The sequence below is a fragment of the Salvelinus namaycush genome, chromosome 4 (assembly GCF_016432855.1).
Source record: "Salvelinus namaycush isolate Seneca chromosome 4, SaNama_1.0, whole genome shotgun sequence".
NCBI classification, from domain to species: domain Eukaryota; kingdom Metazoa; phylum Chordata; class Actinopteri; order Salmoniformes; family Salmonidae; genus Salvelinus; species Salvelinus namaycush.
This window is the reverse complement of record NC_052310.1, coordinates 8,571,139-8,588,961: the sequence shown is the minus strand read 5'-3', so window position 1 is coordinate 8,588,961 and position 17,823 is coordinate 8,571,139. Positions and strand designations below refer to the sequence as shown.

General features: G+C 44.4%; 1 protein-coding gene across 1 annotated transcript in view; it reads left to right on the top strand.

The window, feature by feature from the left end:
• The first annotated feature begins 11,310 nt into the window (after positions 1–11,310).
• Positions 11,311–17,823, top strand: part of LOC120045337 (glutamate receptor ionotropic, NMDA 2C-like) — a 54,804-nt gene continuing 48,291 nt past the window's right edge. The window contains exons 1-4 of the mRNA XM_038990217.1: positions 11,311–11,421; positions 16,784–16,985; positions 17,095–17,231; positions 17,421–17,519. Coding sequence (XP_038846145.1) covers positions 11,311–11,421; positions 16,784–16,985; positions 17,095–17,231; positions 17,421–17,519 — 549 coding nt within the window. The remainder of the gene's footprint in view (positions 11,422–16,783; positions 16,986–17,094; positions 17,232–17,420; positions 17,520–17,823) is intronic.

Here is a 17,823-nt window from a genome sequence, read left to right as displayed (position 1 = left end):
CCCATTCCTCCTGACAGAGCTGGTCGAACTGAGTCAGGTTTGTAGGCCTCCTTGCTCGCAAACGCTTTTTCAGTTCTGCCCACACATTTTCTACAGGATTGAGGTCAGGGCTTTGTGATGGCCACTCCAATACCTTGACTTTGTAGTCCTTAAGCCATTTTGCCATAACTTTGGAAGTATCCTCGTCTGAGGAGGAGCAAGGATCGGACCAAAGCGCAGCGTGGTTTGAATACATACTTTAATTATTTAAACGAAGACGAAAAATACTTGACAAAATACAAAACAATAAACGATGTGAACAAACGAGCGAAAACAGTACCGTGTGGCGAACAAACACAGACACGGCAACAATCACCCACAAAATACCCAAAGAACATGGCTGCCCAAATATGGTTCCCAATCAGAGACAACGTTGAACACCTGCCTCTAATTGAGAACCAATCCAGGCAACCATAGACTTACATAAACACCTACAATGAACACAACCCCATGAACTCTACAAAAACCCCCTAGACAATACAAACACCCTAGACGAGACAAAAACAAACAAACATCCCCCATGTCACACCCTGACCTAACTAAAATAATAAAGAAAACAAAGATAACTAAGGCCAGGACGTGACAGGATTTAGATACTTTTGCACCTGTTTTCTCCAGCATCTTCACAAGGTCCTTTGCTGTTGTTCTGGGATTGATTTGCAATTTTTGCATCAAAGTACATTCATCTCTAGGAGACAGAACGCATCTCCTTCCTGAGCGGTATGATGGCTGCGTGGTCCCATGGTGTTTATACTTGCGTACTATTGTATGTACAGATAAACGTGGTACCTTCAGGCGTTTGGAAATTGCTCCCAAGGATGAACCAGACTTGCGGAGGTCTATATTATTTTTTTTGATTTTCCCATGATGTCAAGCAAAGAAGCACTGAGTTTGAAGGTTGGCCTTGAAATACATCCACAGGTACACCTCCAATTGACTCAAATTATGTCAATTAGCCTATCAGAAGCTTCTAAATCCGTGACATCATTTTCTGGAATTTTCCAAGCTGTTTAAAGGCACAGTGAACTTAGTGTATGTAAACTTCTGACCCACTGGAATTGTTATACAGTGAATTATAAAGTGAAATAATCTGTCTGTAAACAATTGTTGTAAAAATTACTTGTGTCATGCACAAAGTAGATGTCCTAACCGACTTGCCAAAACGATAGTTTGTTAACAAGAAATTTGTGGAGTGGTTGAAAAAGTAGTTTTAAAACTTCTTGTCAATAGGGGGGCGCTGTTTTCACTTTGGAAAAAATCGTGCCCAAATTAAACGGCCTCGTACTCTATTCTAGATCGTACAATATGCATATTATTATTACTATTGGATAGAAAACACTCTCAAGTTTCTAAAACTGTTTGAATTATATCTGTGAGTAAAACAGAACTCATTTTGCAGCAAACTTCCATACAGGAAGTGAAAAATCTGAAAACGATGCTCTGTTCCAGGGCCTGCCTATTCAATTGCCTTATATTTATCGATATGCATGCACTTCATACGCCTTCCACTAGATGTCAACAGGCAGTGGAAGGTGGAATGGGGTGTCTAGCTTGATCTGAGGCCGAACAAGAGCTTTTGGAGTGACAGGTCTGGAAATTTCTTTGTCTTCTCTGGCGCGCGAAGTACAACGACATTGGCTTCTGAAAAGCGTTCGGTATACACGGCGGATATCTCCGGCTCTGATTTTATTTGATACATGTGATAATAACATCATAAAGTATTTTTTTTCAACCGAGTTGTATCAGTTTATTCAACGTTTATTGGGAGTTTTGGAATTTTCCGTTCTTTGCGTCAAGAGAAGATGGGCATATTCGCGCCACATGGCTAGCTAAGGTTGCTAATTCGACAGAAGAAATGGACATTCTAAAACCAAACAACGATTTATTCTGGACCAAGGACTCCTTGTACAAGATTCTGATGGAAGCTCAGCAAAAGTAAGAACAATTTATGATGTTATTTCGTATTTCTGTGGAAAATGTTCATTCCTATTCTCTGCCGTTTTGGCGGGCGCTGTCTCGCAATAACGCAAGCTGTTTGTTATGGTAAAGTTATTTTTAAAAATCTAACACGGCGGTTGCATTAAGAACCAGTGTATCTTTCATTTGCTGTACAACATGTATTTTTTAGTAAAGTTTATGATGAGTTCTTTGGTCAGATTAGGTGAGTGTCCAAAATAGCTCCGGACATTCTGGTGAATCGATGCTACATATTCACAATGTATAACCACGGTTTGCAGCTCTAAATATGCACATTTTTGAACAAAACATAAATGTATTGTATAACCTGATGTTATAAGACTGTCATCTGATGAAGTTGGTCAAGGTTAGTGATTCATTTTATATCTTTTGCTGGTTTTTGCGATAGCTACCTTTTGCGGTAAATAAATGCATTTGTGTGTTTGGCTATTGTGGTAAGCTAATATAATTCTATATTGTTTTTTCGCTGTAAAACACTTAAAAAAATTGGAAATATTGGCTGGATTCACAAGATGTTTATCTTTCATTTGATGTACACCATGTATTTTTCATAAATGTTTTATGATGAGTATTTATGTATTTCACGTTGCTCTCTGTAATTATTCTGGCTGCTTTGGTGCTATTTGTGATGGTAGCTGCAATGTAAAACTATGATTTATACCTCAAATATGCACATTTTTCGAACAAAACATGAATGTATTGTATAACATGTTATAAGACTGTCATCTGATGAAGTTGTTTCTTGGTTAGTGACTAATTATATCTCTATTTGGTCGATTTTGTGATAGCTACCTATGCGGTAGAAACATGGTGAAAATATGCGGTTGAGTCTTTGGCTATTGTGGTTAGCTAATAGAAATACATATTGTGTTTTCGCTGTAAAACATTTTAAAAATCGGAAACGATGGCTGGATTCACAAGATGTTTATCTTTCATTTGCTGTATTGGACTTGTGATTTCATGAAAATTATATTATATGATATCCCTGTCCCGTTAGGCTAGGCTATGCTAGTCAGCTTTTTTTGATGAGGAGGATCCCGGATCCGGGATGGGTATTAAGTATTAATGACTCCAACCTAAGTGTATGTAAACTTCCAACTTCAACTGTATATTCCTATTAATTGAACAAGTAAACTTTTAGTACAATAGGTGTGTGTGTGTGTGTGTGTGTGTGTGTGTGTGTGTGTGTGTGTGTGTGTGTGTGTGTGTGTGTGTGTGTGTGTGTGTGCGTGTGTGTGTGTGTGTGTGTGTTTGTGTGCATGCGTCCGTGTGTGCGTGTTTAGTGCAGTTTAGTGCCGATCTATTGGAGGAGCTGTTTAATCTCACTCAATCCTGGTCCTGCTGTTGGGCCCTGTGGGGTGGAGGGGGGCCAGGTCTGGGCCGTGGGGCTTCCTCTTTGGTCTAGTATTGGTGGTGGTCTGGTGCGGGGTAATTGGCTGGGCCCGGTCCAGTCTGGCTAAGTCTGGTACATGTTTTCCAGGTCCTTGTCAAGGTCCTCAAAAATGTGGATTTGCCTTCCCTTGCAGATGCCTTTCTTTGTGGTATACAGTAGCTGAAATGCCTGGTTACAGCTGTATGCCAGGTAGTAGTGTGGTCTGTGTAGAATAACAGGTTTGTAACAGTCCTGTTTTGTGGGTTTCTGGGTTCTCCCTCAGAATTCTGTGTTTAAAATTGATTCTTCCCTTCTCTGATTTGATTTCTGCTGGGTATTCAACAAAAAAAGGGGGGGGTCTCAGTCTCTGCTGCTGCTGGTGCTGCTAGAGCTGCCTCAAGTGGCCATGTTGCTATGGTTACCACCAGTAAACAGTTGGAGCTAGAGTAAACTAGCTGACAGATTTGAATTTGTGTTACGGCTCTCGTTGGTAGAATGACCGGACCAAGGTGCAGCGTGGTAGGCGTACATTTTCTTTAATATTAAATGTTCCACCAAAAAACAATAAGCAACTCAACGAACGTAAAGCTAGGAGTGCAACACCTGCAACACAAAAAGACAAGATCCCACAATAGAAGGTGGGAAAAAGGGCCGCCTAAGATTTCCCACCCTAGTCACACCCTGACCTACCAAATAGAGAATTTAAAGGATCTCTAAGGTCAGGGCGTGACAGTACCCCCCAAAGGTGCGGACTCCCGGCCGCAAACCTGAACCTATAGGGGAGGGTCCGGGTGGGCATCTACCCTCGGTGGCGGCTCCGGTTCGGCACGTAGCCCCCGCTCCCTACGCTGATCCCTCCGCTTCTGTGGAACCGGACCGTGGATCGTCGCCGGAGACTCCGGACTGTGAATCGTTGCCGGAGGAACCGGACCGTGGATCATTCGCCAGAGGCTATGAACTGGGAACCACCGCTGGAGTCTCCGTACTGCAGATCGTCGCCGGAGGCTCTGGACTGGGAACCCCCGCTGGAGGCTCTGGACTGCAGCTTGTCGCTGAAGACCCTGGACTGCAGATCGTCGCTGGAGGCTCTGGACTGCGGATCGTCGCTGGAGGCTCTGGACTGCGGATCGTCGCTGGAGGCTCCGGACTGGGGACCGTCGCTGGAGGCTCCGGACTGGGTACCGTCACAGCAGGCTACGGACCGTGGATCATCACTGGAGGCTTCGTGCCATGGATTACCACTACAGTCTCCGGGCCATGGATCATCACTGGAGGCTTCGTGCCATGGATCATCCCTACAGGCTCCGGGCCATGGATCATCACTGGAGGTTTCGTGCCATGGATCATCACTGGAGGCTTCGTACGTGGAGCCGGAACAGGTCTCGCCGGATTGAGGAGATGTACTGGAAGCCTGGTGCAGGGAGCTGCCTCAACACGTCCTGGCTGGATACCCACTTTAGCTCAGTGAGTGTGGAGAGCTGGCACGGGACGCACTGGGCTATGAAGGCGCACTGGAGGCATAGTGCGTAGAGCCGGCGCAGGATATGCTGGGCCGTGGAGGCGCACTGGAGGTCTGGAGCATAGAGCTGTCACAATGCGTCCTGGCTGAATCCCCCCTGTAGCACGGCAAGTGCGGGGAGCTGGAACAGGCCGCACTGGGCTGTGCTGGCGAACTGGGGATACCGTGCGTAAAGCTGGCGCAGGATATCCTGGACCGAAGAACGCACCGGAGGCCAGGAGCGCTGAGCCGGCACAATCCGCCCTGGCTGAATGCCCACTCTAGCACGGCAACTGCAGGGGCTCGCACAGAGCGCACCGGGCTGTGGATGCGCACTGAGGGCATGGTGCGCAGAACCGGATAACACGGTGCTTGACCGGTCACTCGCTCCCCACGGTAAGCACGGGGAGTTGGCTCAGGTCTGAACCCTGACTCCGTCAATCTCCCCGTGTGCCCCTCCCAAAATCTCCACGTATCGTCGCCGTTCCGCTTTCGCTGCCTCTATCTCCTCCTTCGGACGGCGATACACCCCGGCCCTTGTCCAGGGTCCTGCTCCCTCCAGGATTTCCTCCCAGGTCCAGTCCTCCTGACCACGTTGCTTGGTCCGTTGGTTGTGGGATCTTCTGTTACGGCTCTCGTTGGTAGAATGACCAGAACAAGGTGCAGCGTGGTAGGCGTACATTTTCTTTAATATTAAATGTTCCACCAAAAAACAATAAACAACTCAACGAACGTAAAGCTAGGAGTGCAACACCTGCAACACAAAAAGACAAGATCCCACAACAGAAGGTGGGAAAAAGGGCTGCCTAAGTTTGATCCCCAATCAGAGACAACGATAGACAGCTGCCTCTGATTGGGAACCACACTCGGCCAACAAAGAAATATAAACATAGATTTCCCACCCTAGTCACACCCTGACCTACCAAATAGAGAATTGAAAGGATCTCTAAGGTCAGGGCGTGACAATTTGGCTAGCTAGCACGATTAAGATTGGTCTTATAACTCACTCTCTGTCAATCTTTTCCTCCTGTGTTGATCTTCAGTTGTACAATTTGATTACCTATACATTTTTTGCTAATTCAATCTTGTCAATCTCACTCTTAACAACTAGAAAGTTATAACAAGTCAGGAGCTGTTCTTCTGCATGACTTCTCTCTCTCTCTCTCAATTTTTTTTATTTTTTATTTTTTTTTTTTTTAGACTTCTCTCTCTAACTCTCCCCATATATCTTTCTCTCTCTTTCTCTCTCTCTCTCTCTCTCTCTCTCTCTCTCTCTCTCTCTCTCTCTCTCTCTCTCTCTCTCTCTCTCTCTCTCTCTCTCTCTCTCTCTCTCTCTCTCTCTCTCTCTCTCTCTCTCTCTCTCTCTAACTCTCCCCATATATCTTTCTTTCTCTTTATTTCTCTCTCTCGCTCTCTCTAACTCTACCCATCTCTCTGTCTCTCTCAATTCAATTCAAGGGGCTTTATTGGCATGGGAAACATATGTTAACATTGCCAAAGCAAGTGAAGTAGATAATATTACAAAAGTGAAATAAACAATAAAAATGAACAGTAAACATTACACTCACAGAAGTTCCAAAAGAATAAAGACATTACAAATGTCATATTATGTATTTATACAGTGTTGTAACGATGTGCAAATGGTTAAGGTACAAAAGGGAAAATAAATAAACATAAATATGGGTTGTATTTACAATGGTGTTTATTCTTCACTGGTTGACCTTTTCTTGTGGCATCAGGTCACAAATCTTGCTGCTGTGATGGCACACTGTGGTATTTCACCCATTAGATATGGGAGTTTATCAAAATCGGGTTTGTTTTCGAATTCTTTGTGGATCTGTGTAATCTGAGGGAAATATGTGTCTCTAATATGGTCACACATTGAGTAGGAGTTTAGGAAGGGCAGCTCAGTTTCCACCTAATTTTGTGGGCAGTGAGCACATAGCCTGTCTTCTCTTGAGAGCCAGGTCTGCCTACGGTGGCCTTTCTCAATAGCAAGGCTATGCTCACTGAGACCGTACATAGTCAAAGCTTTCCTTAAGCTTGGGTCAGTCACAGTGGTCAGGTATTCTGCCATTGTGTACTCTCTTTTTAGGGCCAAATAGCATTCTAGTTTGCTCTGTTTTTTTGTTAATTTATTCCAATGTGTCAAGTAATTGTCTTTTTGTTTTCTCACGATTTGGTTGGGTCTAATTGTGTTGCTGTCCTGGGGTTATGTGGGGTGTGTTTGGGTTTGTGAGCAGAGCACCAGGACCAGCTTGCTTAGGGGACTCTTCTCCAGGTTCATCTCTCTGTCGGTGATGGCTTTGTTATGGAAGGTTTGGGAATCGCTTCCTTTTAGGTGGTTGTAGGTATATATAGGTATGTATAGTTTTTTGTGTGCTCTAGGGCACTTGAGGTCCTGGCGACTGGACCTTTTTGGAACACCATTATTTTTGTCTTACTAAGATTTACTGCCAGGGCCCAGGTCTGGCAGAATCTGTGCAGAATATCTGCTGCTGTAGGCCCTCCTTGGTTGGTGACAGATGCACCAGATCATCAGCAAACAGTAGAAATTTGACTTCAGATTCTAGTAGGGTGAGGCCAGGTGCTGCAGACTTTTCAAGTGCCCGCGCCAATTCGTTGATATATATGTTGAAGAGGGTGGGGCTTAAGCTGCATCCCTGTCTCACCCCACGGCCCTGTGGGAAGAAATGTGTTTGTTTTTTTTGCCTATTTTAACCGCACACTTGTTGTTTGTGTACATAGATTTTGATAATGTCGTATGTTTTTCCCCCAACACCACTTTCCATCAAATTTGTATAGCAGACCCTCATGCCAAATTGAGTCAAAAGCTTTTTTGAAATCAACAAAGCATGAGAAGACTTTGCCTTTGTTTTGGTTTGTTTGTTTGTCAATTAGGGTGTGCAGGGTGAATACGTGGTCTGGTGTACGGTAATTTGGTAAATAGCCAATTTGACATTTGCTCAGTACATTGTTTTCACGGAGGAAATGTACGAGTCTGCTGTTAATGATAATGCAGAGGATTTTCCCAAGGTTGCTGTTGACGCATATCCCACGGTAGTTATTGGAGTCAAATTTGTCTGCACTTTTGTGGATTGGGGTGATCAGTCCTTGGTTCCAAATACTGGGGAAGATGCCAGAGCTAAGGATGATGTTAAAGTTTTAGTTTTAGTATAGCCAATTTGAATTTGTTGTCTGTATATTTGTATATTTATGTATATTTATATATTTATATTTGTATATTTCTGTATATTTATCTCTGTCTCTCTCTCTCTCTCTAACACTACCCATCTCTCTCTCTCTCTCTCTCCCTCTCTCTCTCTCTCTCTCTCTCTCTAACTCTACCCATATCTCTCTCTCTCTCTCCCTCTCTCTCTCTCTCTCTCTCTCTCTCTCTAACTCTACCCATATCTCTCTCTCTCTCTCTCTCCCTCTCTCTCTCTCTCTCTCTCTCTCTCTAACTCTACCCATATCTCTCTCTCTCTCTCTCTCTCTCTCTCTCTCTCTCTCTCTAACTCTACCCATATCTCTCTCTCTCTCTCTCTCTAACTGTCTCTGATGTTTGGTCTCAGGTTGTGTCTAGTACAGATCATATAACTCTAAAAACACATTTTCACGATAATGTTTTTTCAAATTAGAAAGAATGAGACCCTGTCGTATGTTACTGACGCCGGCACGGAAACACACACACACGCACGGAAACACACACACACGCACGGAAACACACACACACGCACGGAAACACACACGCATGCACACACGCACGGACACACACACACGCATACACACACGGAAACACACACACATGCACACACGCACGGAAACACACACACATGCACACACGCACGGAAACACACACACATGCACACACGCACGGAAACACACACACATGCACACACGCACGGAAACACACACACACGCACGGAAACACACACACACACGCACGGAAACACACACACATGCACACACGCACGGACGCACACACACGCATGCACACACGCACGGAAACACACACACACGCACGGAAACACACACACATGCACACACGCACGGAAACACACACACATGCACACACGCACGGAAACACACACACACGCACGGAAACACACACACATGCACACACGCACGGACGCACACACACGCATGCACACACGCACGGACGCACACACACGCATGCACACACGCACGGAAACACACACACATGCACACATGCACGGACGCACACACACGCATGCACGCACTTTGACACATTGTGTATGTTCCCCAGCATACCTTGTTGTCTGTGGGATTTTAAAGTTGGCATCACAAATTGAACAGGTGTTTAATAACATATGCACAATCACATTCCTGCTCCACACACGCCCACACTCTCTCTCTCTCACACACACACACACACACACACACACACACACACACACACACACACACACACACACACACACACACACACACACACACACACACACACACACACACACACACACACACACACACACACACACACACACTCTACTCTGTCAGATGTGCTGTTGGCGTGGTGTGTCTGTATGTAATGAGTGACTGTTTAATCCATCTCTGTGATCTCTGGTCATCAGAGACGCCTTCATAATCACATCTCCTGTCTCTTTGTTCTAACACAGACCAAATGTCCCAATGTCCCAATGCTGGACTATAGTTGTTTTGTTGTGCAAATTAAAAACAAGACAAAAAAAACGAATATTGTAAGAGTTTTTAGAATAGAACTGTCGTCAGATATATCCTTTCAACCTCTCTTTCAAGCCTGTCTTTTCTAAGGTGATTTTGTCTGTCTCCTTTTATATGTCTTTGAAGCTCTGTACCATTCTCTTCCTGTCCCTGCAGTTGCTCACCACTAGTTATTGTAAACTGTGTCAGAAAGGTCCAGAGTAAAGCCTGTCATCTGACTGACTAACACGGACATGAACAACCTGGGCCAGAATTCAATCATCTCTTGCTGTTCAATCCCATCAGAAATCAACAGTCCAAAATCTGCATGTACCACTGGATTATTACAAATATTTTAAGCACATCCTTATCCAAAGAAATGTTCTAAACTGATTATGAACTTGGTTGTCTGGTAGTTTACTGTTCATTCTGACAACAAGAACTCACGGTTTGACCAATTAGACTTCAGATTTGGACGTTTAGCCACATTTCTCCAAACGTCAAATTTCGTAGTTGCTCCAAAACATAAACTTTCGAGGTGTTTTGGACAGCCTGGTGTTTCTCCTCCTGCTGTGGCTCCTCCTGCATTAATTCCGAAACGGTTAAATTAAGGGATAAAAAGAAGAACTCAGATTTAACACAAGACCCTCAAAAGCCGGAGCTCACTGCCACATGCTTCCCAACCGAAACAGTTTAGTACAGTTCGTGCATATATTATGTCGATATTTTGTGACGTTTTTGTTAGTGTTGGAGTTCGGTTAGGGTTTTGTCGGGTGTTCGGGCAAACTTTACGGGTGACTCGAGTTTCTGCTTCTTGTCAATTCAGCCCGAAACTCAGTATGGATTCAACATGGTGAACGACAACTTTGAGCATTGATTGACCGAGGAGGTACACATGTACCTTTCACCAGTACAATTCTAGCCAATTCATGGAGGTAGATTGCGGAGACGCTGGGGGTCCGACCCAAACATTTGTTCGAAAAAGTGGGGTACGGTTTGCAAGGCAAGGCAAAGAAAAGAAACAAGGGTCACAGTGGAGATGCAGGTGGAAAGGCTACTCGGCTGTGGAGATGCCGGTGGAAAGACCAATCCAGAAATATTGTGTATGGCTTGTTCGGTACGTGAAGCATGGGAAGACTGAAAGACTGAAAGTCTTCACCAAAGGATGGGGTATGTTTTTGTTTTTTCTATTGTAGTCAACGAAAAGAGTAGCCATGTTTTGCTAACATAGCTCTAGCTACTTGGCTGGCTAGTGGCTAGCTAGCCTAGCAGCAAACTAGTGCAGGGAAGCAAACCAACCAACTAAACTAAAGATTTTTTGATCAAACAATTTTGTCATAGAAGGTAAATCATAAGCTTCCCACATTGGTAACAACACAGTCAAAGTTTGGTAGCAAGGTCCAGCTAGTCAAAATGTTGCAAACTTTGAGTTGAGTTGAGTAGCTGAGCCAGGGTACTCAACTCTACTCAAATGTTTGCAACATTATATAGTCTATTGTAGTCTTGGTTACTTATATTTGTTGTTCATTAATGTTTTGGATATGTGTTAAATAGCCCTCTACTTTTTTTTATCTTCATGCACAAACACCAGCGAATGGAGACAGCACCTGGTTTAGTTCTCTGCGCCCCAGCACTGCCTCTTCAACGGCCCCAAACACTACCTCTGCCCCCACAGTACTGACTGATGATCGGCCCCCAGCCCGTCTCCCACACTGAGTTGCAGTGCAAAATTAGAAACATGCAGGACCTGGGAAGCTCTATCCTGGGCCCACCTCCAAGACCTACTCCACTGGCCTGTTCCTCAGCGATGCCACAAAAGATTGAAGACCAGCACCAGCTTGTCCCAAAGGTAAATAATTAAATACAAGACTTTAATCTGATCCCCATTCCTCTCGTCTCTTCTCCTCACTATGCACATGGTTCTCCAGACACTCCTAATGCCCCCCCCCTGCCCTCTCGTCATCCTCTCCACAGGGTCCTGGAACCTATAGCTGATTTCCTGGATGAACTCTCGCCAAAACTCTGGGAGGAATTTGATCACCAGCTGCACGAGTTCATGCATGACTTCACGAAGAAGATATGGGCCGAACAACTTGGCACTTTTCTTTTATTCCAAAGACACTTTTGTTATTTACATGTCTGCTCATAAGACACTGTTTTACTATTGTTCTGAAATATTTATACTCCGAAAGATGTGTAGCTACTCTGACACATTTTACTCCATAGACACTTGTTTACACGTCTGTTCTCATCAGACACTTTTGTATTGTGGTTTTACTTTCAGAAGCAAGAATAAAGGTTTATTTGTTTGCTGAAAAAAACTCTGTTGGCATTTCTTCATCTCAACACTAGGTGTTTCAATGCATTATATTTGAACATCATGTGCTGTCTACGTAGAGAAGAGCTGTGTGCCACAGACTCTATCAGCTTTACTTGTGGTGCAGTTCAATCTAAATTACCGAGACGTCCCAGAATCAGGTTTCATTTTATTAACAAGATTAAAACGTATTGGTTCACAGTGCACACAAAGAACTGAGTATGTGCATCCATCAAGAGTCCTCACCCTTGCAGCCATGATGCCCAATGCATTGTCTGACTCTCTGACAACGAGAGTGGTGGTAGTTCCAGGTACGCCCAGGTTCATTGACATGGACACCTGTGAATGAGAGGTAACAACAGAATGTCATATATATATGTATATATTTGGTAAATAAAAACATAACATTTTCCAGGAACCATATTCCAAAAGCCTGGATAAAATGGCACTTCTCATATAGAGGTGCCATACATGCACTGTATGCAGTAACAAGGTAAATTAGAAACAGAAAAAGTTACATTGATTCTATCAACATACAGTACCTGGATAACGGCACATAGGATTCTCATGTAGGGGGAAACTGCATCTCCCAGGAAACGTATCTGGCGTTGTGGTACCTGGCAGTGCAGCTGGCAGTAGTAAATCCAGCTGGCGGTGGTAAATCTTTTGTAGCAGTTTGGACCCAAAATAACTCTTGAAACACTCCACCATATCTCTCTCGCCTGTGCCCCTACATCCACAATAGTGGACCTGTAGCGGGCATCTTCTCTGTCTCCGTATCTGGCCTATTATATATATATATGTGTTTCTATGCACCTCACATGTAGTAGATCCCGGGCAATATGCACAAATTAAATTTTCCCGCCAGTAAAGTGTCTTTGTGTACACTGTTTTATTCTTCCACACGTGTCTTCCTTGTTTGGGTGTGTCGTCACTTCCTTGTTTGGCCGTAGATTTCTATTGCCATCTGATCGACCTCTACTGCTCCGGGGTGATATTGTTTGGCCGTAGATGGCTATGACCAGCTGATCGGGAGCTTGCGAGCACACTCGTTCGGTTTGGCAAGCCAACTTCTGCTAACCCACAGCCGAACTGAAGCATGCTCGTCCCCGTCCACAATGCTCTAGCAAAACCCAAGCCTACCTGATGGTAATAGCGCTCACCTTTTCCCACTAGTGGTGGGTTTTTAAAGGCATCTCCCAATGTCCTCGGGAACCTGGATGGATGTCCTATTTCAAAGTCAGTGAGTGACCTGGCAGGGGTTTGAGGGAGGGAGTGAGTGTGCCTGTGTACTGAGAGTGAGTGTGTGTGAGTACTGAGAGTGTGTGTGAGTGTGTACTGAGAGTGAGTGTGTGTGAGTACTGAGAGTGTGTGTGAGTGTACGTACTGACTTTGAGTGTGTTTCCAGATTACATTTTGTAGAACCAACAAGCTTTCACAGTCTCCCGTCAGAATTAGACATTCATCCATGCTTCTGAAATGTAGAAGTTTTTAAGGGTAAGTTTAGGCTTTAACTCCAAAATCTTAAGGTTAGGCATTAACTCTGAATGGTTAAAGTAAGGGTTAAGGTTTGGGATAGGCTTAAAACAAAAATCGCAAAAATAACTTTCTATCGCTAGATGTCAAATACTGACTTGTTTCACGGATGACCTGGCTGTGTAGAGCAGGGGTAGATTAGTGTTAATGTCTGATATAGTTCAGGCACTGGTGTCAAAGCAGCTGTGCACACAGCAGTGTGTGTGTGTGTGTGTGTGTGTGTGTGTGTGTGTGTGTGTGTGTGTGCGTGTGTGTCATCGACGCAGGAGGGTGTGAAGATGAAGAGGTGATCACAGTCATGACACAGAAAAAGGGATTACAGAGGATTACACACACACACACACACACAAACACACACACACACACACACACACACACACACACACACACACACACACACACACACACACACACACACACACACACACACACACACACACACACACCAAAGAACAGGACAGTTTTACACCTGTCAGGTCTAGCTATACCACACCAGCTAGCAGACTGTCAGTGGTGTGTGGTGTGTGTGATGTGTGTGTGTAATGAACTGGAAAGGAGAGAGAGAACAATAGATCATACTTCAACAAATGCACTGAAGGATTAGGTGGTATTATTATTGTCACGAGACTGAAGGATTACGTGGTATTATTATTGTCACGAGACTGAAGGATTACGTGGTATTATTATTGTCACGAGACTGAAGGATTACGTGGTATTATTATTGTCACGAGACTGAAGGATTACGTGGTATTACTATTGTCACGAGACTGAAGGATTACGTGGTGTTATTATTGTCACGAGACTGAAGGATTACGTGGTATTATTATTGTCACGAGACTGAAGGATTACGTGGTATTATTATTGTCACGAGACTGAAGGATTACGTGGTATTATTATTGTCACGAGACTGAAGGATTACGTGGTATTACTATTGTCACGAGACTGAAGGATTACGTGGTATTATTATTGTCACGAGACTGAAGGATTACGTGGTATTACTATTGTCACGAGACTGAAGGATTACGTGGTGTTATTATTGTCACGAGACTGAAGGATTACGTGGTATTATTATTGTCACGAGACTGAAGGATTACGTGGTATTATTATTGTCACGAGACTGAAGGATTACGTGGTATTATTATTATCACGAGACTGAAGGATTACGTGGTGTTATTATTGTCACGAGACTGAAGGATTACGTGGTATTATTATTGTTACGAGACTGAAGGATTACGTGGTGTTATTATTGTCACGAGACTGAAGGATTACGTGGTATTACTATTGTCACGAGACTGAAGGATTACGTGGTATTATTATTGTCACGAGACTGAAGGATTACGTGGTATTATTATTGTCACGAGACTGAAGGATTACGTGGTATTATTATTGTCACGAGACTGAAGGATTACGTGGTATTATTATTGTCACGAGACTGAAGGATTACGTGGTATTATTATTGTCACGAGACTGAAGGATTACGTGGTATTATTATTGTTACGAGACTGAAGGATTACGTGGTGTTATTATTGTCACGAGACTGAAGGATTACGTGGTATTATTATTGTCACGAGACTGAAGGATTACGTGGTATTATTATTTTCACGAGACTGAAGGATTACGTGGTATTATTATTGTCACGAGACTGAAGGATTACGTGGTGTTATTATTGTCACGAGACTGAAGGATTACGTGGTATTATTATTTTCACGAGACTGAAGGATTACGTGGTATTATTATTGTCACGAGACTGAAGGATTACGTGGTGTTATTATTGTCACGAGACTGAAGGATTACGTGGTATTATTATTTTTTATATATTTAAAAATTCACCTTTATTTAACCAGGTAAGCTAGTTGAGAACAAGTTCTCATTTACAACTGCGACCTGGCCAAGATGAAGCAAAGCAGTGCGACACAAACAACAACACAGAGTTACACATGGAATAAACAAGCGTACAGTCAATAACACAATAAAAAAAAGAAAGTCTATATACAGTGTGTGCAAATGGCGTGAGGAGGTAAGGCAATAAATAGGCCATAGTAGCGAAGTAACTACAGTTTAGCAAATTAACACTGGAGTGATAGATGAGCAGATGACGATGTGCAAGTAGAAACACTGGTGTGCAAAAGAGCAGAAAAGTAAATAAAAACAAAATGGGGATGAGGTAGGTATATTGGGTGGGCTATTTCCAGATGGGCTATGTACAGCTGCAGCGATCGGTTAGCTGAGATAGCTGATGTTTAAAGTTAGTGAGGGAAATATACTGTACGTCTCCAGCTTCAGTGATTTTTGCAATTCGTTCCAGTCATTGGCAGCAGAGAACTGGAAGGAAAGGCGTCCAAAGGAGGTGTTGGCTTTGGGGACGACCAGTGAGATATACCTGCTGGAGCGCGTGCTACAGGTGGGTGTTGTTATCGTGACCAGTGAGCTGAGATAAGGCGGAGCTTTACCTAGCATAGACTTATAGATGACCTGGAGCCAGTGGGCCTGGCGACGAATATGTAGCGAGGGCCAGCCGACTAGAGCATACAGGTTGCAGTGGTGGGTGGTGACAAAACGGATGGCACTGTGATAGACTGCATCCAATTTGCCGAGTAGAGTATTGGAAGCTATTTTGTAAGCTGCTTGCATGTCTGACTAGTGTTCTTATTTTCTTGCTTTCCAACCCCCCCTTTTTCTCCCCCTCTCACCTCTTCCCCCTCTCTTTGACCCCTCTGTCCCACCATCCCCTCCTCTCCCTCTCCAACCCCCCCTTTCTCTCCCCCTCTCACCTCTTTCCCCTCTCCTTGACCCCTCTGTCCCACTATCCCCTCCTCTCCCTCTCCAACCCCCCCTTTCTCTCCCCCCCTCTCTCCCCCTCTCACCTCTTCCCCCTCTCGTTGACCCCTCTGTCCCACCATCCCCTCCTCTCCCTCTCCAACCCACCTTTCTCCCCCCCTTTCTCTACCCCTCTCACCTCTTCCCCCTCTCTTTGACCCCTCTGTCCGACCATCCCCTTCTCTCCCTCTCCAACCCCCCCCCTTTCTCTCCCCCTCTCACCTCTTCCCCCTCTCTTTGACCCATCTGTCCCACCATCCCCTCCTCTCCCTCTCTTTGACCCCTCTGTCCGACCATCCCCTTCTCTCCCTCTCCAACCCCCCCTTTCTCTCCCCCTCTCACCTCTTTCCCCTTTCTTTGACCCCTCTGTCTTACCATCCCCTCCTCTCCCTCTCCTACCCCCCCTTTCTCTCCTCCTCTCACCTCCTTCCCCTCTCTTTGACCCCTCTGTCCCACCCTCACTTCCTCTTCCTCTCCTTATATCTTTCTCTCCTCTCTTCCCATCTATTTCTCTCTCTGTACTCCTCTTTTTCCTCTCCAGGCAGTAATGGGTCTTCTTCCAGGACAGCCTCCTCCTTTCCTCCTCCTCTTCATCCTCTTCCTCTCCTCCCTTCCTCCCCTCCTCTCCCGCCCTCTCATCCTCCATCCTTCTATTAATGTAGCAGTAATGTTCAGTGGCTCTGCTTACCAGAATGAGGTCAGGGGTCGTTTGAGCAGAGAGAACTTCGCTGATCTTCCCCTAGGTATGAACATTTACCAGTTTGTATGTTCTTTACGCTAATCCTTGTGTGATCTTTACTATGTCCACTTTGGAGTTCTTTTTCTTGTTCTTCTTCTTGTTCTTCTTCTCAGAGGTGAACCCGGTCACTGTTCTGGTTAATGACACCAACCCTCGAGCCCTGCTGACGCGTCTCTGTCAAACCATGGCCACAGAGAAACTGCATGGAGTCGTGTTCGAGGACGATGTGGGATCAGGAGCTGGACCTCAGGTCTGTCAATCAATCAATCAATCATGACAACCAAGGTGGAAGGTTAGCTCAGATACTGACCTCTCTTCTTTGGGGATAAAAAAACGGGATAGATATGAGACGGCAGAGGAGGTGGTAACATCCTGTATCTGTTAAGTGCTGTGTGCATGTCTCTGACGGGACCTAATAAAAGCATGTGTTGTCTCCAAGGTGGCAGAAGTGGCTCAGATCCTGGACTTCCTGTCGACTCAGACAGCTCTACCCATCATTGGCATCAGCGGAGGATCTGCCGTTGTCATACCTCACAAGGTAACATAATGCTGTACCTATACTCAAACTGCCCTGTGGTGGATAAAGTACCCAACTGTCATACTTGAGTAAAGATACCTTAATAGAAAATGACTCAAGTAAAAGTCGCCCAGTAAAATTCTATTTGCCATTGAGTAAAAGTATTTGGTTTTAAATATACTTAAGTATCAAAAGTAAAAGGGTTCGCGGGAAAATGTATGGAGTAAAAAGTCTATTATTTTCTTTAGGAATGTAGTGAAGTAAAAGTTGTCAAAAATAGAAATAGTAAAGAAAAGTACAGATACCACAAAAAACTACTTAAGTA